The 22,729-nt window shown below is 47.9% G+C and overlaps 2 protein-coding genes and 1 pseudogene across 2 annotated transcripts; 1 reads left to right on the top strand and 2 right to left on the bottom strand.

Annotated features, from left to right (window-relative positions):
* The first annotated feature begins 344 nt into the window (after nucleotides 1-344).
* Cd320 (CD320 molecule) lies at nucleotides 345-6,357 on the top strand. Its single transcript, XM_008844560.3, has 5 exons — nucleotides 345-541; nucleotides 4,034-4,159; nucleotides 4,774-4,986; nucleotides 5,275-5,436; nucleotides 5,577-6,357. The coding sequence occupies exons 1-5, from the start codon at nucleotides 415-417 to the stop codon at nucleotides 5,717-5,719; spliced, it is 771 nt and encodes a 256-aa protein (XP_008842782.1). The 5' UTR covers nucleotides 345-414; the 3' UTR covers nucleotides 5,720-6,357.
* Nucleotides 6,358-9,770: 3,413 nt separating this feature from the next.
* LOC115072307 lies at nucleotides 9,771-11,188 on the bottom strand (annotated as a pseudogene).
* Nucleotides 11,189-13,615: 2,427 nt separating this feature from the next.
* Nucleotides 13,616-14,014, bottom strand: LOC103743340 (40S ribosomal protein S26-like). The gene has a single exon (XM_008844595.1). The coding sequence runs from the start codon at nucleotides 13,913-13,915 to the stop codon at nucleotides 13,616-13,618; it is 300 nt and encodes a 99-aa protein (XP_008842817.1). The 5' UTR covers nucleotides 13,916-14,014.
* Nucleotides 14,015-22,729: the final 8,715 nt, after the last annotated feature.

The following is a 22,729-nucleotide window of genomic DNA, read 5'->3' as shown; positions in this document are numbered from 1 at the left end:
TTTTTTTTTTTTTTCCTTTTTTCTGGTACTTGGGGTTGAATGTTGAGTGCTTTTCCACTGAACTATAGCCCTGGTTAACCCCACACCTTTTTTGTTTTTGTTTTTTTTAAAATTTGAGATAGGAGCCCCTCAAGTGGCCCAGCCTGGCCTTGAACTTGTGATTCTCTAACCTCAGCCTTCCAAGTACCAGTACAGGCGCTGGTCACCAAACTCGTTAGACTTTCCATTTGGAAAAGGAGAGAACCTTAAATTTTTACAATCCCTGTATTTTGATATTTACGGTACCAGAGCCTGAGGGCCCCTTTGGCGCAAGCCCCACCCTCTTCTGCCTTTGTGGGCGCGTGCGCAATAAGAGCGCTGCCCCGGACAGCGTGCGGCGGGCGCCGCTGCAGAGGTGGTCGGACTAAAGGCTTGATGGAGCTGGGCGGAACACGGCGGGCAGCGGCCCTGAGCCTGGCACTGCGGCTGCTGCTCGGCTTCGGACTTGGCTTGGAGGCTGCCCTGATCCCGACCCGGACCCAGACTCGGGTCCAGGCCGCGGGTGAGTCTCTGCAACGCGCCCCAGGTCTATCTGCCCCGCCCCGCCCCCGCGTGTCGGCCCGCCTAGCCATTGGCTGTGCAGCTCGTCCGTCTCAGACACTCCTCCAGCACGCGGGTTCCGACAGCTTGAGGAGCACGGGCCCTGCTGCATCTGCTTGCTTAGGGAACCCTCATGTGGGTGCCTCCGCCGGTCTTCTGCTGCCCTGCTCACAGAGCCCCCTCCTCCCCGCTTTGACCCCACGTCCCCATGGTCACCTTCAAGCCGCCCTTCAGCCCAGCGTAGGCTGGAAGTCTTATGTCTGTGATTTGTGTCCATCCTCTTACTGCATAGGGCTGGTCACCTGGCGCCTTCCTTCAGGTCTGCCTTCCGGAAACTCGGTCCTGAGTGTGAGGTTTTGTGGCTGACTTTTGAGCAATCAGAGCTTCTCTTTCTTGTTTGATTCCTGCTGTAGAGGATGAAAGAAACTTCCAGCTACTACTAGCCCCGTATATGTCGCTTGTGACCCCAGTCATGGTTAGGCATTGCCCTGGGCAGGAGCAGGAGGTTCTAGTTGTAACCGTTGACCACTGCTCAACGTCCATTTCTGTGGGAGAACAGATCTTACTGTTTCGATTTCTTTTTGAGACAGGGTCTCATTATGTAGCCCAGGCTGGTGTGGATCTTGTGCCTCCTTACTGGATGCAGGGATTACAGGTGAGGCTAACGTGTCCGTAGGGCTTCCTTAACCTTGGGAGGCAGGCAGAATTTAACTGGTCTTTAGAGTAATCCCCACCCCCTGCTTTGGCTTTTGGAGACAGGGCCTCGCTCTGTAGCTCAGGCTAGACTGGAAAGCATAGCAGTTCTCCTGCCTCAGCCTGGCAAGAGCTATAGATGTGCCTCACCATGCCTGACCTTAGTGGACTGCTTTTACAGATGAGGAAACAGACTGGGAGGAGAAATCATGGACCACTCTGACACCTGAGTCATTGCCCGGTGAGGCAAGGTCTGCCCTGCTCTGGGCCCACTCTAACAAACAACCAGAAAGCTGGGGGAGGTGGGGAGGTCTGAGATATTAGGACTGTGAGTTGCTAGAGGAAACCGGGCCTGAAGTTCTCAGAACCCCCGTGGGCAGGGAAGGAAGGTGGCTAGGGCTTGTCCTTAGCTCTTCCGGGCTCCTCAGAACTCTGGGACCGTGGTACTGTCTGCAAGTATAATTGCAGCAAACCTGGGGGAGGGAGACATAGAGGCCCTATGAGTGAGGTGGGATACTAAATAAAGGCCGTCTGTGTCTCTGCACCTCTAGCTCAGCAAACTGTCCATCTCCCTGTTCAGAGTCCAGGAAAGGCTTCTCTTTCACCTGGACTCAATTGGACCCTCATATGACCTGTTGTTAACACACTGTCAGGTGCTGGCCTGGATTGGGTGATAAGGTCATGCCCCTGACCTTCACTGTGAGTGTCTAGTCAGTGGGAGGACAGACAGAGGGCAAATGGTACAAGTTAAGGGCTGCTGTTATGTGTGAGAGGCATGACTTCCTGGGTCTCAGCAAGGTGCATGAGACCCACACCAAGAATTAAGCTGAGATCTGAAGGCTTTGGAGCAAATCCCAGGTGCAGAGTGGAGTATGGCTCAGTGGTTGAGTGTTTTCCTAGTACTGTGCACAGGGCCTAGGTTCCACTCCCTCCCCCTCAAATGCAGAGCGGTAGAGGGCCAGGGGAAGGGCCTGTGGACTGGAGAAGGCACATGCAAAGGAGCCAAGTCTCTTAGATGAGCTATAAGGAAGAAGTCAGACTGGAGGGAGCTGGATGAAGAAGGAGGGAGTTTGAATTTGGTTGTGAGAAGGCCTGAGTGGGTGAGAAGATGGTGTAACTCTGAGAGGATTATGATGCTCTATCTGTCCTTGAGATCAGGTCCTGGGGGTTCGGTAAAGAGGTGACACTTTGAGGCTGGAGAGATGGGTCAGTGATTAAGAGCACTTGCTTACAACCACCTGTAACTTCAGCTCCAGGAGATGGTACCCTCTTCTGGCCTCTGTGGGCACCAGCATACAAATGCTCTTACACACACACAAATAAATATAAATAAAATATTTTTAAAACAGATGACACATTTAGGTTATCCAGAGTGTTTTTTAACAGTAATTTTTAAAAATAAAATTGCTGGGTGTAGTGGCATACATCTTTAATCCCAGCACTCAGGAGGCAGAGGTGAGTGGATCTCTGCAAGATTGAGACCACCCTAATCTACACAATTCCTGGCTAGTTGGGGCCACAGGGAGACCCTGTCTAAAAAAAATATTAATTTAGCTGGGTGTGGTGGTACATGCCTCTAGTCCCAGCACTTGGGAGGCAGAGGCAGGCAGATCTCTGTGAGTTCAAGGCCAACCTGGGCTACAGGGAAACCCTGTTTCAAAAAGACCCCCCCCAAAAAAAATTAATTTATTTTTATGTGTATGAGTGCCTGCTTGTAAGTGTACCCTTATCTAATGCAATGCCCATGGAGGCCAGAAGAGGGCACCGGATCCCCTGGAATCTGGAAACTGGAATCCGGAAACTGGAATTTTGGATGGTTGTTAGTTAGCTGACATGTGGGTACTGGGAACCAAAACCAGCCAGTGCTCTTAACTGTTGAGCCATCTCCCCAGTCCCTCATCTAGAGTGTTTTGACCAGGGAAGAATTTAGGAGATTAGATGAGGCAACAAGATTTGGTGATTAAACTGGTTCTTTTTTTTTTGGTCTTTTTGAGACAGGGTCTCCCTATAGTCCCAGCTGGCCTGGAACTCAGTATGTAGACCAGGCTGTCCTTGAACTCACAGAGATTCGCCTGCCTCTGCCCCCACCTCTCTGCCCCACGAGCCCCCCCCCTTTGTTGGGATTAAAGGCATGCACTACCATGCCTGGCTTTTTTTTAAAGGCAAGACCTTTCTATGTTCCTGTGTAACCCATGCTGGTCTGGAACTCAGGATACTTCCACTTCTAATCTCAGGGCTAGGATTGCAGGCATATACTATCACACCTGGCTTTTGAGGTTTTCAAGCCAGGGCCTCAGTTTCCCCTTTGTTCCCCTTGTCAAGCAGGTGGGCTAGAAAAGGTCCTACTAACCTTGGTCATGAGCCTTTTGCAGAGCATGTTGGGGCACGGCCCCTCCCCCAGTCTGTTTAACCATGGAGTTTGGAGGTTTCTGAAGGTTTCCACTGTAGACTAGCCATTTGGAGCAAAGTAAAGTCTCAAGGGTCAGTAATTCCTGGGTTTGAGCCCTGACTGCCACTAGTTCTGTGTCTTCACAGTGTCTCCTTGTGTAGGCTGGAGATTGTAGCGGTGTCTACCTAGCAGCACACATGAACTTCTGGGGTCTAAATGCCTAATGTACTGAGTGCCCTGCAAAGGACGGCTAAGAGTTGTTTCTCTACCCTGGGACCTGGCTTGTCTCCAGCTGATTTGCAGCACATGACCACTTTCTTGAAGGATATTCTAGATTTGAGTCCTCAGGCCTCATTTGTGTTCATCTCTTAGGCCCCAGTGCTGGCTCGTGCCCACCCAACAACTTCCAGTGTCATACCAGTGGCTACTGTGTGCCCCTCTCTTGGCGCTGTGATGGGGACCCAGACTGCTCCGATGACAGTGATGAGGAGGAGTGCAGTAAGTGGCCAGGACCTAGAGTGGGGCTTCCATGAGTAGGGCTTCAGAATCGAACCTTGGGCTGGTGCCATTCATGGGAGTGGGGCTTGTGGAAAGGGTGTGCCTTTAGGAGTGAGTGGGTGTGTCTTTCAGAGTAGGGACAGGTGGAGTGTGGGTATTAGACTTAGGAGCCAGGGTCTTGCCAGGTTGGTGGCACACCTTTAATCGCAGCAGGTGTGTTTGCCTGGGTGTGTGTGTGTGTGTGTGTGTGTGTGTGTGTGTGTGTGTGTAAAACAGAAGGTTTAGGTGTCTTCCTCTGTTGTTTTCAGACTGTCTCTCACTGAACTTGAAGCTTGCAGTTTCAGTTAGATTGGCTAACCATTGAGCTCCCAGGAACCACCTGTCTCTGCTCTCCTAGCATTGTGGTTAGATATACGTGCACTGCTGCACCTGGCCTTTTACCTGGGAGCTGGGGATCAAACTCAGGTCTTCATGCCTGCACAGCCAGTACTTTTCCTACAGAGCCAGCCTTGGGTCACTTGTTTTTAGAAGTTAGGGTTTATAGAGAATCGATCCCCGGAAGCACTGGGCTTTCTTGGATAAACATTTGGTACCTGACTTACCCTGCATTTTAGGGATTGAACCACTGTCTGTTCTTCCTTGTTCCTGTGACAACATCAGCGATTGCTCTGCTGGCCCTGGTGGCCCTGACAAGCTTCGCAACTGCAGTCATCAGCCTTGTCAGGAGGGCGAGCTGCCTTGCACACTGGGCAATGTCTGCATCCCACACACGTGGCACTGCGACGGCCACTCAGACTGTCCTGACTCCAGTGATGAGCTCAATTGTGGTGCGTGCCCTGGGATCTTGGCATACCTCTGTGGGTGGGGAGGGCTGGCAGTTACTCAAGGATACTTGTGATCTGCCCATGTGAGACTTGGTTGGGGACATGGATGCATGCATCCTCTCAGGTCTGCATCTCTATGGAAGTGGGCAAGACATCATTAAGAATAGCAATTCCCACCCACTCTACCCAGTCTTGGATCATGATGAGTCCCAAGAGCTGGGCACCTGACACTCTAGTGTGCCATACTGTCAAGCCTTGAGTACCTCTTCTCAACTACCTGGCTTATTGCAGAAAGCAACACAGAAAGCAACAGGATCCTCCAGGAAGAGACTACCACGACCACAGGGACTCCTGAGACCCTGGAGAATGTCACCTCTCTCAGGAATGCCACAACTGCCTCTGTTGGGGACCCATCTGGAAACCCAAGTGCCTATGGGATTATTGTAGCTGCTGGTAAGACAGGTCTTCCCATGTGAGGGCCTTGGGGTGACTGGAGGGGGCAGATAGCAGACTCTCTACATATTAGGAGGTCAGCGGGTATGATGACTTTACCCTCCGTGTCCCACTCCTCTGACTCTCTCTGTCCCCCACAGGGGTGTTGAGTGCCATCTTGGTTTTGGCCACCATCCTCCTACTGTTGCAGCTCCGAGGTCAAGGTTATCTGCCCCCATCAGGGCTGTTGGTGGCCGTGAAGGAGTCCCTGCTGCTGTCAGAAAGGAAAACGTCCCTGCTTTGAGAATAAGCAGGTGCCATCAGAGCCCCAGCGGGGGCCGTGCAGGCAGCTGCTGCCTTCTCAGCCCCCAGAGGCCTGGACTCTTTTGGCCATAGAGAACCATGACTTCGAGCTTCTTCAGACATGGCCCTGGAGTTTGGGGATTCTGAGACACTCTGCTTGTATGTGGGGAGCTCGGACGGAGAACATGCCATAGTTGGGACTGAAGGGCAGGCCTGGGGCTGCTCCCTCCAAATGGGACTACCCAGTGCTCAGACACTCCTGCTGCCCACACTGATGGGTAGCGATTAAAGTTCCTTCACTTTCTCTGCCTGCCTCTGGGCCTCTGTTTCCCTTGGCCTGGGCAGCCTGGAGTCTCTGTTGGATCCCGTCTCTCCAAGATAGAGCTCCCAGCTCAGAAAACACAGGGCCGTGTTTTGGACACATCTGCAGCTACCCTGTGGGAAGCGGGGTTGAGTATTGAGTCTATCTGCATTAACGGTGGGCTTCACCGAAGAACACAACTCAGGAACTGCCTCTTTCCCAGAGATGGGAGGCTCCCATCCACATGGCTTCCTCTTATGTGACATGAAAGTTGGGTGTCTTCATTTGGACTATACTCTATTTTGTTTTTTATGAATTAAAAAATTTTGCTAATTTTCGGTCCTTGAGACAGGGTTTCATGTAGTCCGGGCTAGCCTTGAACTCAGAATTGTAGCTGATGATGACCTTGAACACTGATCCTCCTGCCTTTCCCTCTGAAGCCCTGGGATTATAGGTATAACCCACCATGGGTGGCTTCATCCTATTTTAGAATGCTGTGTTTATTATTTAGGTATTATAATAATGTGGCCATTGAAAAGACATTTTAGCCCAAGTGTGGTGGTACATGTCTTTAATCTCAGCATTCAGGATGGCAGAGGCAGGCAGATCTCTGTGAATTTGAGGCCATCCTGATCTACATAGTGAGTTCCAGGTCAGCCAGGGCTACATGGTGAGACTCTGCCTCAAAAAAACAGAAGACACTTTATTACTGGAAAATCTTTTGGGAGTGGAGAGTAAGGGGAGCGCACACCAGGCTACATCACCAGGGTCACCTAGTGGATGCGCTGTGGGGGGATGGGGTTGGTCAGGAGGAAGAGGAACTTGGGGGCCACTGATGACAAAAGCCTTCACGGTAGTTTCTGTAGGAAGAAGCGTGTAAGACAGGGTGGTCAGGCTCAAGATTGGCTAGTTGAAATCAGTTCATATCTGGACTTAGGGCCTAATCAGTGTTGTTTGGTATGTGACCCTGGGGTAAGGCAGGTGGATAGTGTCTTAGATGTGAGACCCTAATAAAAGGGGGCTAGGGACTGGAGACGTGGTTCAGTGATGGAGTGCTTTTCCTCAACTGGGAGGACAATAAAAGTCTGGGGATGTAGCTCAGATGGTCGAGTGCTTACCTAGCATAGATGAAGCCCTGGATTTAATCCCCAGCACTGCACAAATTGAATTGAAGTACTCCCAGTACTTGGGAGGTGGAGGCAGGAGAATCAGAATAGACTTGGTGTGTACATACCTATAATCCCACGACTGGGGAGGTTGTGGCATGAGGACCTGGAGTTTGAGGACAGTCTGGGCTACACAGTCCTACAGACTCCCCCCGCCCCCTAGTGTGGCTGGTTGATGTTTTATGTGACAGTTCTGCTCCAGGCTGGTAGGTTGTTTACTGTCCTTTAATAAGCCAGCCCTTGCAGGCTTAAAGTAAAGTTAGTGTGGCTTAGAGTAAAGCAAAGCACTGAAAATGCTTAGATGGATTCTCTAATCCTATAAACAGACAAAGGTTTGGTCTCGGCCTTATTATTAGTTATAGGTAGATTTACACATGCTAGACTCCTCACACCAAAGTCTCAGTGCCTGAGTGTGAACAGTCCAGAAAATACAATACAGGTAACACGCAACACAACTTCTGGGTAACAAGGCAAGGCTCTTCTCAGACTCAACCCTTAAATCCCTAAATGAAATGATGGGGACTCCTGGAGCTCCCCCATCCTGGCAGAGGAGAGTCCTCCCTGGTACGGTTTTGAGTGCTACCAGCTGGCTCAAATTAGCCCAGTGCTGAGCATGCAGCTGGGTCTCATGAGGGGTACTGGAGCTCTGGGGCAGGCAAGGTGGTTCAGTAAGTAATGTGCTTGCTGTACAAGCAAAAGGACCTACCTGAATTCGAATTCCCAGTGTCCATGTAAAAATGAGTGCACCTGTAATGTTGGGAGTTGGGTGTGGAGGCAGGAGGATGCCAGGGACCTGCTGTCTAGACAGTCTAGTGTGGGAGTTCCAGATTCAGTGAGAGACCGTGTCAAACATAAAGTGGGAGGGCAAGGTGGTGCGTACCTTTAATCCCACCACTAGGGAAGCAGAGGCAGGTGGATCTCTGAGATCTAGCCTGGTCTACATAGTGAGTTCCAGGCCAGTCAAGGCTGCATAGTAAGACTCTGTCTCAAAAAAAAAAAAAAGATGGAAGGGCTGGGAGATGACTCAGTGGTTAAAATTCCAACATGAAACCTGTTTGGATGCCCATAGCCCATGTAAATACCAGCTGGATGTGGTGGCCTGCCTATAATTTCTGAGGCAAGGGATCTCTAATGAGATCAGCTGACTAATGAGATCCTGTCTCATTGAATAAGGTGGGAGAGCAAGCAAGAACGATTCCCAGTATTGACCTCAGGCCTCCACATGCACGTGCACACACATACATTCCCCCCCGCCCCGTTTGCCCACAGACATGCACAACCCACCCACATGAAAATGAAAAAGCAGAGAAGTGACTGTGGAAGACTCCCAACTTTAACTTCTGACTTGCACACACACGTGCAAACATACACACCTGTAGATGTGCATATGCACATACACCTATACACATGAACACTCCTCCCACCAAAAACAAACTTCAAGAGCTCTGATGCCTGGGCAGGCAGTGACCAGGCCACCGATGATGAGATGCTGGGTGCAGAGGGCGGCGGTGTGCAGAAGGAGGGAGGGCTTCTTAGAGATGGGCAAGGTTGGCTCTGGGACCCTGCTCCCTCCCACTCCTCCATAGGAAGGTGGATAAGGGGGATGACATAGAGTCTGGATTTGGGTAGCATGTTGGGGCTGAGTTATTACAACAGCAGTTGATACTTCAGCCATGGTGGGAAGCATTGACTAGAGCTGGTCCTGCTGCAGAGAGAGAACTGTGGTGGCTGATGCCAATTGAGAGAAAAAAGTTATGCTCATTGCCTTAGTGGCACACTCCTGTAACCCCAGCACTTAAGCTGAAGCAGGAAAATTTTGAGCTGGAGGCTCGCTTGGCTATATAATAGCAAGACCCTGTATTCAAACAAACAAAAAATTGGGGAGGAAAGATGGTTCAGTGGTTAAGAGCACCGGCTGCTCTTGCAGAGGACCCAGGTTCGGTTCCCAGCACTCACACAGCAGCTAACAACTGTCTCTTAACCCCAGTTCCAGGGGATCTGGTGCCCTCTTCAGGCCTCCACAGTCATTGCACACATAGTACGGTTATATACCTGCAAGCAAAATACACGTATAAAAAATAGATAAAGCTGGGCATGGTGGTACATACCTTTAATCCCAGCACTTGGGAGGCATAGGCAGGTGGATCTCTGGGAGATCAAGGCCAGCCCATCTACATAGTTAATTCCAGGCCAGCTAGGGCTACAGGGAGAGCCTGTCTTAAAAAACAAAAAACAAACCCCAAAACAAACACAAAAACCCCCACCAAACCCAAACAAATAAAAACTAAAAAAATTAAAAGAATATACCAGAGGCTGGGATTTTTTTTCTTTCTAGGCTAGTTAAGGGAGAAAGATTCCCCCACCCCCTTACCTTTTGCTATGGACTGTCAGCCACAGGTCACAGTTAGCCATCAGTTAGCCAGCATGGTATCAGATGTGCATACTGGGCTGTGGATTCACAGGTCCCCTAAGCAGTCCTCTGGAATCTGGAGTCCTCTGGAGTATTGTTTGAGTTTTCACTGGCACAAATGATCACACATCTGGTGGCTCCAAGCAGCCAACCCACTGTGGTGGTGTCCCCCGCCCCTAACAAAAGCAACCTTTATTCCTTGTTAAAGGTGCTCATGCTTTCCTGTCAGCTGCTTTTGGAGCAAGTGCTTTCTGGGCTAGAGTCTTCTGACCTGTCTGCCTTCTGGGCAGGGGCCTTCTGGGCTGGCCCTTTTGCCTTTTGGCTGGAATCTTAACTTTAGCAGCCACGATGGTAGCCTTAGCAACACACTTTTTTTGGGAGATGCTTTCAGAAGAGCTGCTCTTTGAAGTTTCTTACATTCATTTTTCATTTTTCTGTTCCTCATTTTTCTTTATTTTCATTTTGAAATGATCAAAATATGCCATTTTGGCTTTCTCTCTGGTACCAGTCTTCTTGGTCTGCCTTCTCCCAGGCTTTTCATACATATTTCTGGTGGGCACCATGTGGGAATGAGGACACAGTCAGTGAACTGCATGTGTTTGAAAGACATGGCCTGTCTCCTCACCTAAGGGTAAGGTTCATGAGCCAAAGCCCTGTTCTGATCAATAACTCTACAGCCATGACCAGCTTTTCAGCATGAGGCCCAGAGGAGACATAGGGCACACGACCAACCTCTATGAAGCACCTGAGCAACCATGTTGGTGGTGTTTGGCCAGCTACGGTGTTATTTATTTTGAGGCAGGGTGTCACTATGTAGTGCAGGCTAGCCTCAAACTTATGATAGTCTAGCCTCAGCTTCCTGACTTTTGGGATGACAGGTGTGCACCACCACCCCTGGCCGGCCTTGGTGCTCTGACTCACTGTGTTTCTGAAGTTGGTGCTTGTACCAGGTGGTGGCAGCTGCCGTTCCTGGGATGAGGCTGGCCGTGTGTCACCATGTAGAATGTCTTCTATCTGTGTGCCTGTGACCGGTGGCCCCTCCATGTGGCTGGAGCTGACTGGTGATAGCCTTTCCCCAGGGACTCAGGACTGTGAAGCAGACACAGTCCAGCCAGCACCTGTGTGCTGTCTTCTGTTCTTTTAGCCACTTTCTCCCCCACGTCCCACTAGTGAGCCCAAAATGAGGCAGGCTAGAGGAAATGGCTCCATTCGCTTAGCCCAGCCTGCTCACCCCAGGGCAGGTGTTGACATCTGTGTACCTGGCTGCTACCGTGCCCTTTCTGAGCACCCTGGAACTTCAGTTGCACTTGTACGTTCCTGTGTGAGGACACTGGAGCCCATCTTTCTTCCTTGCAAGCTGGGATCTGCAGGGATTCGCTTTCCCTCACCCTGTACCCAGGCCCCAGCTTGAAGACAGCTCCAGGACTCCTCTGCCCTCTTCATCGAAAAGGCAGAAAAACATGCTTCCATCTACTCCAGGCTGTTTGGTCCCCTGTCTGTGGTCCCGAGCTAGAAATCTGCCTCTCTCCCCTTTTTAGTTTCCCTCCCCTGTACTCTGCTCTCCGGGTCTCCTCACCTGTCTGCAGAGGGCATGACTGAGCAAGGGATGTGGCAGGCTAGAGGTGAAGGCCCCCCTTTACTCAATGACGGCTTGCTTACCCCAGGGCAGGTGATTTTGTTTTGCAGTGACACCTGTGCAACTACTATTTGTGAGCACCCTGGGACTTCAGTTTTGGTCATTCAACAGTGCGTGTTTTATGCTGACACCTCTTATCCTGCCTCTAAGAACCAGCCCTGTGAGCCATTGCCAGGAACTCTAGGCTGCAAAGGGAATGGGGGAGAGGGCCTGGGGATGTGGCTCAGTTGGTTCAGTGCTTGCTTAGCATGTACAAAGCTTAGGGCTCCATCTCCCATGTCATGTGTACCATGTGTGGTGGTGTACATCTGTCCTCTCATCATTTGGGACTTGGAGGCAGGAGGATCAGCAGTTCAAGGTCCTCCTTGACTGCCTAGCCACTTTGAGACTGGCATGAGACCCTGCCTCAAACACAACACAACACAACACAACACAAAAGAACCTCCCCCCAAACAACAAACAAATTGAATAGGGTGGACAGGTCCCTGGGAGAGGACCTATGGAGCCCAAGTCTTTCTTTCTTGAGAGTCTGAATCTTCAGGGATTCTCCCCCTCCCCGACAAAGACCCAGTTTGTAGGCAGGACAGGGGGCAAGACCTTCCTCCCAACTCTGGCTCCACTGGTTCTATTTGTCCTCTTTACCCCCAAAGCACAGAAACCTGCTTCCATCCACTTCATGATGTTGACACTGCTGTCTGTGGTGCTGAGCTAGAAAATTTGCCCCCTTCCTTTCCTCCCCTTGTCCCTCCCTCTCCTTTTTCTGCTGTCCTGTCATTTCTCTCATCTTTGTCTCTCACTCTGAGACAGGGTCTTCCATAGCCCATGGTGGTCTTGAACTCTGCATGTAATGGATGATGATTCTTCCTGCTTGCACCTCCCCAGTGTTAGGATATACCACCATACCTGGTTTTGTGAAGTAATCCAGGGCTTCATGTATACTAGGCAGACACTCTCAGAACTAGACAAAGGTAGAAAAGCACAACACTGAATGTTCTAAATGCCACTGAACTATGCACTTTGAGGTGGTTAACCGTTAATTTTTGGTCATGTGAATTTTCAGTTTTACTGAACTGCATGCGGAGCCGCTCCCCCACTTCTTTCCTACTCTTATTGTTTGTGCTTAGGGGAAGAGTGGCCCAATCCCAGTCAAAACAGGGCAGGATTCCCAGGTACTTGGAGTACCATTCCCAGCCTAGGCCGTGGACTGTGATCAGGACATTCAAGGGTGTTGGAGAGCCCATGAGGAAGGAGATATGGTCAATGTGGGCACAGACCTGGTCATGTGGTGGGTGAAGGCTCAGTAAATTCTGAAGGGTGTCATGGCCCTTTGGAAGGTGTGTGCTGAGGCGGGGGAGGGAGTGCGATTGTGTGTCCTTGTCCAATTCTGATCATGTTTACCCTCCCTTTGTTATGTGGGAAAATTCACATGACCAGAAATTAACCGTTAACCACCTCAAAGTGCATAGTTACGTGGCATTTAGAACATTCAGTGTTGTGCTTTACCACCTCTGTCTAGTTCTGAGAGATTTTCTCACCTCAGAGGAACTCCAATCTCATAGGATTTGTTGGTACCCTCCTATTATCTTGGCACTTAGGTGGCTGAGGCAGGAAGATGACAAGTTTGAAGTCACCCTGGGCTACACAGACCATGTCTCAAAAACAAAACAGAGTGCTGGAGAGATGGCTAATTGGTTAAGAGCACATGTTGCAGAGCCCCCAGCACATTGCAGAGGCCCCAGGTTCAGTTCCCAGCACCCACAAGGTGACTTACAACCATCCAGTTCCAGGGATCTAAACCCTCTTCTGACCTCCACAGGCACTGCATGCAAACGGTGCACTCACATGTCAGCAAACACTCATACACGTAAAATAAAAAAAAATAAGGGCCAGGTGTGGTAGTGCACGCTTTGAAGCCGGTGGATCTCTGTGAGTTCAAGGCCAGTCTGGTCTACATAGTGAGTTCCAGGACAGTTGGGATGATAGGGAGACCCTGTCTCAAAAAGACCAAAAAAAAAAAAAAAAGGTCCGAAAAAATAAGTGGCGGTGCACCCCTTTTCTCCCAACACTGGGGAAGCAGAGGTAAGTTTGAGGTCAGCCCGGTTTGCATAGCACGTTCCAAGCCAGCCAGGGCTACATAGTGAGACCCTGCCCCCTCCTCCAATCCAGAAAACGAAAGAAAAGCAAAACCCCCAAAAGTAAAAATGAAATCCCGTTTCATTTGTTTCTCAACCTCTCTCTTTCGGCCCCTCCAACAATCAGCCAGTCCATTTCTGTCTCTATGGATAGGTCTGTTTCGGAGTTTTATTTTATTTTATTTTTTTAAAGTAAAATTTCCATTTTATTTTATTTTCCTGGAAGATGTTTTTTCTTATGAAGTCAGGTCTTTACACGGGTGGAGGTTGTGAGGCAGCACCAGCAGGTGTAAATGGTGGTGGGGGTGTTTTCCCAGCTTCGCGAGATCGACTCCTGACCACCTTGCTATGAACGCACTGATGCAGCCTGACACAGAGCTTGGGAAGCGCGTAAGCCTTGCAGACACTCGCCTCAGATAAGTCCCTGGCAGCGGTGGCCTCTGTTATGTTCCCAATAACCAACTTCTTACTGGCGCAGTTCGTGCAGCGAATGGGCTGCACATGGCCCCGGCCCTTTTTGGCGCGACCGTTGTGTCTTCTTTTTTTGGTCATCTTGCAGTGAGGATCCGGGGCTGCGCTCTTGTAAAGCAGGAGATTCCTGCGCTCGCTCACACTGCCAGAGCCCCTGGGGACGTTTTGCTCTTAGCAACGACTGCTGTCGAATTTGCCTAATTAGTTAGCATTTCCAATGAAATGTCAGTTCCGGCGTTTTTACATGAATGGAATTGTAACACACACGCACACACACATACATGCATGCACACACACACACATGCACACACACGGTGTGTATATGTTTAAATTTGTTTTTGTGTCTGCATATGCAGTGGTGCATGCCACAGTACCTATGTGGAGGTCAGAGGACAACTTGTGGGGATTGGTTTTCTCCTTCTAGTTTTGGGTTTCCGAATCAGACTCAGGTTGTGAGCTTTGTGGCGAGCACCCTTACCCACAGAACAGTCTCACTGATCATATGAGAGTGACCTGAACCTTTGATCCCACTGCCTGTGACTCCTGACTGCTGGGATGAAAGGCATGCACCACCATACCTGAAGTGATGTTTCTTTTTATTTAATTTTTTGAGTTATTTATTCTTTTATGTGTATGGGTATCTTGCCTGCATGTATGTAAGCACACTACATGTGGGCATGCCCACAAAGGTCAGAAGCAGGTGTTGGATCCCCTGGAACTGAAGTTATAGATGGTTGTGTACCACCATGTGATTGCTGGGAACCAAGCCCAGGCCCCCTGCAAGAGCAACCAATACTCTTAACTGCTAAGCCATTTCAGCAGCCCCTGTACCTGTTATTAAAGAGTCATGTAAATAGCCATTGTGTCAGGATGGTGTGTTTGAGGTGGCTTGTTCATTTTTTTGAATCCTTCTTTCTCTTCCTTCTACCCTCTCTCCCTCTTCCTTTTTATCATTACTTTTTTGGTCTCTTTTTGAGACAGGGTCTCCCTGTAGCACCAGCTGGCTTGGAACTTACTATGTAGACCATGCTAGCCTTGATTTTACAGAGATCCCTCTGCCTCTGCCTCCTGAGTGCTGACATGTGCCACGACACCCAGTTCTTCCTTTTGTTACACAAAAAATATTTTTATTTTATGTGTATGAGTGTCTTGCCTGAATGTAAGTGCTCCCACGTGTGCAGTGCCCAGGGAGGCCAGAAGAGGGTGTTGGATCCCATGGAACTGGAATTGTTAGTCACAATGTGGGTGCTGGGAACCAAACCCAGGTCCTCTACAGGAGCAGCCAGTGCTCTTCACCACTGAGCCAGCTCTCCAGCCCCTCCCTTTCTTTTTTAGAGACAGGATGGCCTCCAACTGGCTGTGTAGCAGAGTATAACCATGAACTCCTGATGCTTCTGTCTCACTTTTCCAGTGCTGGGATTACAAGGTTGCAGCAGCACACTCATTTTGTGTGCTCCTGTGTGGAGCTCAGGACTTAGTGCATGCCAGGTGAACGTTCTGCCAGTAGAGCTCAATGTTTTTTAATTAGCACACATACTACTAATTTCATTATGATATTTTCAAACAAAATTTGCCCTTTGATTCTTTTTTCCTCTCTGTCTCATTCCCCCAAGCCACGAATGCACCCTCCACACCCCATGGCCTTCTTTCTGATTTCAAGTCACATGTGGCCTATTGCCCTCCTCCATCCATCATCATTTCCTTTTCCCCTAAAGTGGTCTACTTTCTAGTTTCATAGACTATCCTCACATCCAACTGCATTTACATAGTACATATAAGCCAGACTCCCCGTATGAGATAGAACATGAGAGTTTTGTCTTTCTGATGAGTTACTTCACTTAAAACTGTCCAGATCTGTAAGTATTCCTGTAAATTTCATGATCTCATTGTTCTTTCTAGCTGAATAAAATTCTATTGTGTGAACTGGGTGTATTGGTGCAGATTTTTTAATCCCAGCATCTGGGAGGCAGAGACAGAGGCAGGCAGATCTTGCAGAGATCAAGGCTAGCCTGGTCTACATAGTGAGTTCCAGGCCAGCTGGGGCTACAGAGAAACCCCCATCTCAAAAAACAAAACAACCTCCACCCTATGGTGTTTTGAATGAAAATGTCCCCCATAGGCTCCAAGTGTTTGGACATTTTGTCCCCAGATGATGGCGCTGTTTTGGGAGGTTTTAGGAGGCGTGGCTATCCTGGAGGAAGCACGTCGCTGCGGGGTGGGCTTTTAGAGTTCTTAAGCCTTGCCAGATCTCCAGTTGCTCTCTTGCTTCCTGTGTGATAATGTGAGAGCTTAGCTTCTGCTGCTCCTGCTCCAGCCACCTCCAGCCACTATGCCTCCCTGCCATGACAGACTGTAACTCCCCTGGAACTGTAAGCTCAAATAAACTCTTTCTTTTATAAATTGCTTCGGTCTATCACAACAGAAAAGTGTTAATAGACCCCATTTTCATTATTCATTCATCTGTTTATGGACACCAAGTTTGGTTCCTTTTCTTGCAATTAGGAGTCAAATTTCTGTGTTGTTTTAAACTTTTTTTTTTGTTGTTGTTGTTGTGTGACTGTCACTTTAGTAACAAACACCCGGGCTGGAGAATGCATTTTCACATTGTGTGCTAGTGAGAACCATCTAGAAGAGAGGGATGTCTCCTTGTCTAGGCAAGAGAACCTAAGCTGGGAGAGGAGGCTGAGTTCACCTGGATTCAGGGGCAGTTGGTTGTCAGCAGCAGGAGGACAGAGTCCCCTGTGGGCTGTGCCAAGGATGGCTGGACTATTGGTGGCTGCTGCAGAAAGTCTCTTCTCAAATATCTGTTTGATCAGTGACGCTGCCTCTTCCGCCACAGGGGTGGACAAATAGACGTGATGTTGGATGGCTGCTCTCCCAGCGTTTCCCCTAAGTCCCTTAGAACACAGTGGGATGCAACAAGTTGACCCTAGGTGGTGCTCTCTCCCTGTTTTTGACACCCTCAGTGCCACAGCTGTCTTTGGATTCGATTTGTCTCCTTGGTTTATTTGGCCATACCCCTGAACCCCCAGCTTTATATGTTTGTTGATCCAGCCCTTTATCTCTGTTTCTGACAATATTCTTTCAGCTTTCTGTTTCTTTTATTGTAAAGAATCCTTGGGTTCGATTCCCAGTATTGCATAAAAGGGATTATGGTGGTGCACATCTGACATCCCAGCACCAGGGACGTGGAGGAAGGAAACTTAGGAGTTAAAAGTGACTTTGAGGCCAGCTTGAGTTACCTGAGATGCTCATTAAAAAAAAATGTTATTCCAGATACTAGGAGGTTTTTGCCTTTGGGCAAATTGAGGGAGAAAGATTTCCCCCTTAATTTTTGTGAAGAAGCTCTGTCAGACACAGTTGGCCAGGGTGATATCAGACATGCAGACCGAGCTGTGAATTCACATGTCGCTTAAGCAGCTATCTGGGATCTGATGTCATCAGGTGATATTTTTGGGTTCTCACTGGGGCAAACCATCCCACACCTGGTGGCGCCAAACAACTCACTGTGGTGTTCTTTCAGGCAGGGTGTCACTGTGTAGTGTAGGCTGGCCTCAAACTCCTGGTCCTACTGCCTCAGCTTCCCCAGTGCTGGGATGACAGGTGCACCACCGCCCTGGCCCACCTTGGTGCTCTGACTCACTGTGTTTCTGCACTCTGTGCCTGTTCCAGGTGGTGGTAACTGCTGTTCTCTGGGGTGAGGCTGGCCGTGTGTCATCATGTAGAACGTCGTTTATCTGTATGCCTGTGACAGTGGGCCCCTCCATGTGGCTTCTAGACTTGACGGGCTGCAGCCTCACCCCAGCAAAACAGGACTCTGTATGTGAAAAGCAGAACTAGCCCAGCCAGTATACTTCTACTGCGTTTTGTTGGTTTAGCCCCCCTCCCCTTTTTTGGTCTTTTTGAGACAGGGTCTCCCTGTAGCCCGAGCTGTCCTGGAACTCACTATATAGACCAGGCTGGCCTTGAACTCATAGAGATCCGGGCTGGCCTTGAACTCATAGAGATCCGCCTGCCTCTGCCTCCCGAGTGCTGGGACTAAAGGCGCGAGCCAACACGCGCAGCCGGTTTAGCCCGCTTTTATCCTTGCTCTTTCCTCCTCTCCTCTCTCCTCCATCCTTTCCTTTCTTTCATTTATATCCACCCTCCTCTCGGCAGAGGTTACTAGTGATCTAGAAATGTGTCAGACCAGAGGTGAGAGCTCCCGTTCACCTCAGAGTGGGTGGCTTTTTTTTCTTGTTGACATCTGTGCGCCTGGTTGGTGCTTACAAATGCAACTTCTGCGGCATTTGCTCCTCCCAGCAGTGCTTGCCCAAATGTGCAGAAGTCCTGGGCTCCATCTCTAGCATCACATAAACCTTGCATGGTGGTGTATGCCTGTTATCCTAGCACTTCGAAGTTGGAGGCAGGAGGATCAGCAGTTAAGGTCATCCTCGGCTACCTGGCTCGTTCAAGATCAGCACGAGACCTTGGCTCAAAGAAAACAAGGCAAATCAAATCTTCCTCCTCACGAAGAAAAGTGATGGGAAGGTACCTTCTGTTTCTAAAGACACACATGGCTGAGCGAAGAATAGAGCCCAAGTCTTCCTTGAGAGCCTAGATCTTCAGCGATTCATCTCCCCATACTCCAGAACCAGCTTGCAGGCAGGATTGGAACAAGTCCCAACGAGTCAGCTAAGCCCCTGAGTCCCACAGGTCCTTTTTTGGTCCTCTTCACTCCAAAGGCAGAAAAGCCTGCTTACATCTACTCCATGCCATTGAGTCCCCTGTCTGTGATACTGAATAAGAAATATGCCTTTCTCTCTCTCCTCCCTCTCTCCTCTCTCACTTCTCTCTCCCCTCCCTTCTCTCTTCTTCCTCTCTTTCTCTCTCCTCTCTTTACCTTCTCTCTCCTCTCTCTCCAGTCTCCTCTCTGCCTGTCTCTCTCTCAGAGGGTCTCATGGAGGCCAGGTTAGCCTTGAACCCCCTATGATGTAGAGTATGACCTTGAGCCTCTACTTCCCAAGTTCTAGATTATAGACAGGCACTGCAATGCCTGGTTTTGTGAGTTGCTGGCTTTGTACATGCTAGACAGATACTCTATCAACTGAGCTACATTTCTAGCCACTTATTTTATTTTTGTTAAAATTATTTTGATTTATGTTTATTTTATGTGTGTGAATTTTTTTTGCCTGCATGTATGTCAGTGTACCTATGTCATGCAGTGCCTGCTGAGGCCAGGAGAGGGTATCGGATGCCCTGGAACTGGAGTTGCAGACAATTGTTAGCTGTCTTATGGATGCTGGGAACTGAACTTGGGTCCTCTGCAAGAGCAGCCAGTGCTCTTAACTGCTGAGCATCTCTCTAGCCCCCTAGCCACTTCTTTTTGCTCTTTTATCTGCTTTCTTGCCAGCATTTGTTGTTAGTTGTTTTCTTGATCTTAGCTGTTCTGACAGAGGGAAGATGAGAGCTCAAAGTAGTTTTAATTTGCATTTCCCTGAACTGGCTCAGCAAACTTCCCTAAGTTACTCCATTTTGTTCAGAGCCATTTCAGCAGCAACTTTGCTCCACACCGAAAGGAAAAGGGGGGCAACCTTGGGCCTTGGAAAATTGCCCTTGCCATGAATCATGGAATGTGCTAATTCCAGACATTGTACATCTGACTAACCAGCTTGTTTTCACTTCTGTAACCTGCTTGCTGTCTTGGGTCATCTTGACACAGGGCATAAGACCACCCTTGTTATCCTGTTGTTGTATGACCACCTAGACATCATTCACCTTGATTGTCTTATTATATTTATTATGGCTAAAATAGTTGGCTAGTTTTAAGATCACAAAGTTGATTGCCAAGTTATATGACTGTATCACTTGTCTATATAATGATTGATTGCTGATTAATAGAGTCAAAATTCTGCTATGTTGTACAAACCTGATTGGTTCACAAATGTCCTGTTTTAATAATAATTCTGTAATCCTATAAAAACTCTGACCTGACAATCATCAGGGCTGCTTCTACTCCCGAGATAGACAGCCCGGCCGGTCGAAAATTAAAATTTACCTTGCTACTTTTCTTAAAGTGGTGTTGGTGACTTTTTACGAACTCTGTCCTATAACACCCTAATTGCTAAGGATGTTGAACACTTTAAAAATATTTCTTAGCCTTAAAAGTTTCCCTGTTGAGAATACTCTGTACAGGCCCATATCTTTTTTTTTTTAATTTCCTTTTCACAAGATTGGTAGTTTCCTTTGCTGTACAGAACTTTTTATTTTTTTATTTTTATTTTTTGTCTTTTTGAGACAGGGTCTCCCTGAAGTCCCAGCTGGCCTGGAACTCTCTATGTAGACCAGGCTGGCCTCGAGCTCACAGAGATCCACCTACCTCTGCCTCCCGAGTGCTGGGATTAAAAGTGGGTACCACCACACCCAGCTAGAACTTTTTAGTTTTATGAGGTTTCATTTGTTATTTGTTGGCCTTAATTCCTGAACAAATGGAGTTCTATTTAGAAAGTCTTTTCCTGCACCTGTATCTGTTGGTACTGCCTATGTTTTCTTTTATCAGTTTCAGTGTTTCAAGTTTCACATTGAAGTAGGTCTTTGATCCATTTGAAGTTGATTTTTGTGGAGCCCAGTTTCATTCTTCTACATGTGGACATCCAGTTTTCCCAGCACTATTTGTTGAAGATGCTGTCTTTCCTCCTGTATGTATTTTTGCTTCTTTGTCAATTGTCAGATGGCTCTAATTACATGCACTTATATTTATTTAGGTTTCTATTTTTGTTCCATTGAGCAATATGTCATTTTTTTGTTTCAGTACCATGCTGTTTTTTTTTTTTATCACTATAGCTCTGTAATATAGTTTGAAATCTGGTATGGTAATCCCTGTAGTATTATTCTTTTTGTTCAGGATTACTTTGGCTATCCAGGGTTTTTTTTTTTTGTGCTTCTATATGAATTTTAGGATGGCATTTTCTTTTTCTGAGAAGAAATGTTATGTGGATTTTGGTTGGGATTACATTGAATCTGAAAACTGTTTTTGGTAGGATGGTTATTTTTACAATATTAATTATGCCAATACGTGAGCATGGGAGGTCCTTCCATCTGATAGTGTCTTCCTCAGTCTCTTTCTTCAGACATTTAGAGTTTTCTTTGTAGAGGTCTTTCCCCTCTTTGGTTTGATTTCTTTCTAGATGTTTTATTTTATTTTTGAGGCTATTGTGCATAGGAGTGTTTTCATGATCCCTTTCTCAGCATGCTTGTTATCGGTATATGAAAAGGCTACTGAGTTTTATAAGTTGATTTTGTATCCTGCTATTTTGCTAAAAGTGTTGATCACTTCTAGAAGTTTTTTGGGTGGGATTTTTGGAATCTCTTTGTATATAATATTATTTAAAAATTTTTATTGAGTTTTTGTGTGTTTCATATACAATATCTTAATCATCTTTATATCCCTTTCCCCATCGGCCCCCTCTGATAGCCCACTGGATTTCATACATTCTGTCATTTGTGTTAAGGCCTTTCAAGTCAAGTTAGTGTCCCCGATGTCCCTCAGTGCACGTTCATCCACTGGGGTCTAGTCAGCTTATCTAGAGTCACTCCCTTAAAGAAGATCAGCTCTTCCTCGCCAAGTAGCAACCAGCTGCCCAATACTTCTTCAGCTAAGATTGGGGCCTGCTCCCCATTTCTGTAGTTCTATCCTGAGTTTTTGTCTGCTTGAGTTTGCACGGGTCTTGTGTATGCTGTCACCAATGCTGTAGGTTCATATGAGCAGGGTCCCAGGAGCCTGTAAGACTCTATTTCCATGTGGTCCTGCACCTCCTCCCCTGGCTCTTACAATCTTTTCTCTGCCTCTTCCACAGTGGTCCCTGAGTCCGGGTTTCATTGCCCTCTGTTTCACAAGGGAACTTCTTTGATGATAGTTGAGAGATGCATTAGAATTTTCTCTATCTTTTGTTTCGCTATGTTCTGTGAGTCTTAGGTGTAAAGATTCTGTTGTAGATGTGTCACTTAGGGTTGGGCATTTCACAGACACTTATTCTCTGTGTGTGGCCAGTTGTGCTGTAATAGTCTCTGTCTGTTGAAAAAAAAGATTCTTTGTTGAGTGGTGACTGGCATACTTGTCTGTAAATATAATGGTCCATATTTAGCACATAGGAAGAAATTACATTTGTCTAGGGATGTGACAGCCTTGGGGTTTTCTCTAAGATCTATGACATCTCCAGCCATGTGTGTTTGGCTGTGTTTACAGTACCACACGAGTTCCCTCCCAGCGAGTGGGCTTTAGGTCAAATTAGGTAGATGCTGACTACCCCCAAGATAAAAGTGTCACTACTTCCCCAATACAGTTTGTTGTGCCAATCACTGTTGTGGTTATTAGGCCTTAAAGCTGGGGTTGGACCATCAACTGATGTTTCTCTCTTAGCAGCTTGCATAGTGTTCTCCAAAATTGTGAGAGCTAGCCTTTGGGGAGGTGACTTCCAGGTTGGTTCCAGCTCCATTGCTCCAAGTCCTGTGTCCAAAGTATGTCCTGTCTTCAGCAATAGGGTCTTATCTTTATGTTCTGGGAGGCAATATAGGTCTGTGGCAATAGCCTGTGTGGTTTTGGGAGTGTCTTGGACTACTGTCACTAATCTCAAAGGGAGGGTTTTTTTTTCCTGTCTGGCACTGTTTCTTGTTATGTAGCTTTCAGCTATACTCATGAACTTATGTAGAGATATTGTATGTGTAATTTCCGGTAGATTTTTTTTTGACTAATATGATTCCCTCTGGTTTTTTATACTAGTTAGGCAATTTTTAGCCCCCTCCCCCGCTCCTCTCTCTGTCTAACCTTCTGTATTAGTCAGGGTTCTCCAAAGAAACAGAACCAGTAGAATGAATATGTATAGAGATTTATCAGCTTAGCTCACAGGATAGAGTCTG

This window comes from Nannospalax galili, unplaced genomic scaffold (assembly GCF_000622305.1).
Source record: "Nannospalax galili isolate Female #2095 unplaced genomic scaffold, S.galili_v1.0 scaffold262, whole genome shotgun sequence".
NCBI lineage: Eukaryota > Metazoa > Chordata > Mammalia > Rodentia > Spalacidae > Nannospalax > Nannospalax galili.
This window is presented reverse-complemented; position numbering and strand designations above follow the sequence as displayed.

What these genes read in the sequence shown, in the direction of transcription:
- LOC103743340 (XM_008844595.1), bottom strand. Translation starts at nt 13,915, where the DNA reads ATGACCAAAAAAAGAAGACACAACGGTCGCGCCAAAAAGGGCCGGGGC.
- Cd320 (XM_008844560.3), top strand. Translation starts at nt 415, where the DNA reads ATGGAGCTGGGCGGAACACGGCGGGCAGCGGCCCTGAGCCTGGCACTG. An exon ending in CAGTGATGAGCTCAATTGTG is followed by an intron (nt 4,987 to 5,274) that starts GTGCGTGCCCTG and finishes GGCTTATTGCAG; the next exon opens with AAAGCAACACAGAAAGCAAC. An exon ending in TGGGATTATTGTAGCTGCTG is followed by an intron (nt 5,437 to 5,576) that starts GTAAGACAGGTC and finishes TGTCCCCCACAG; the next exon opens with GGGTGTTGAGTGCCATCTTG.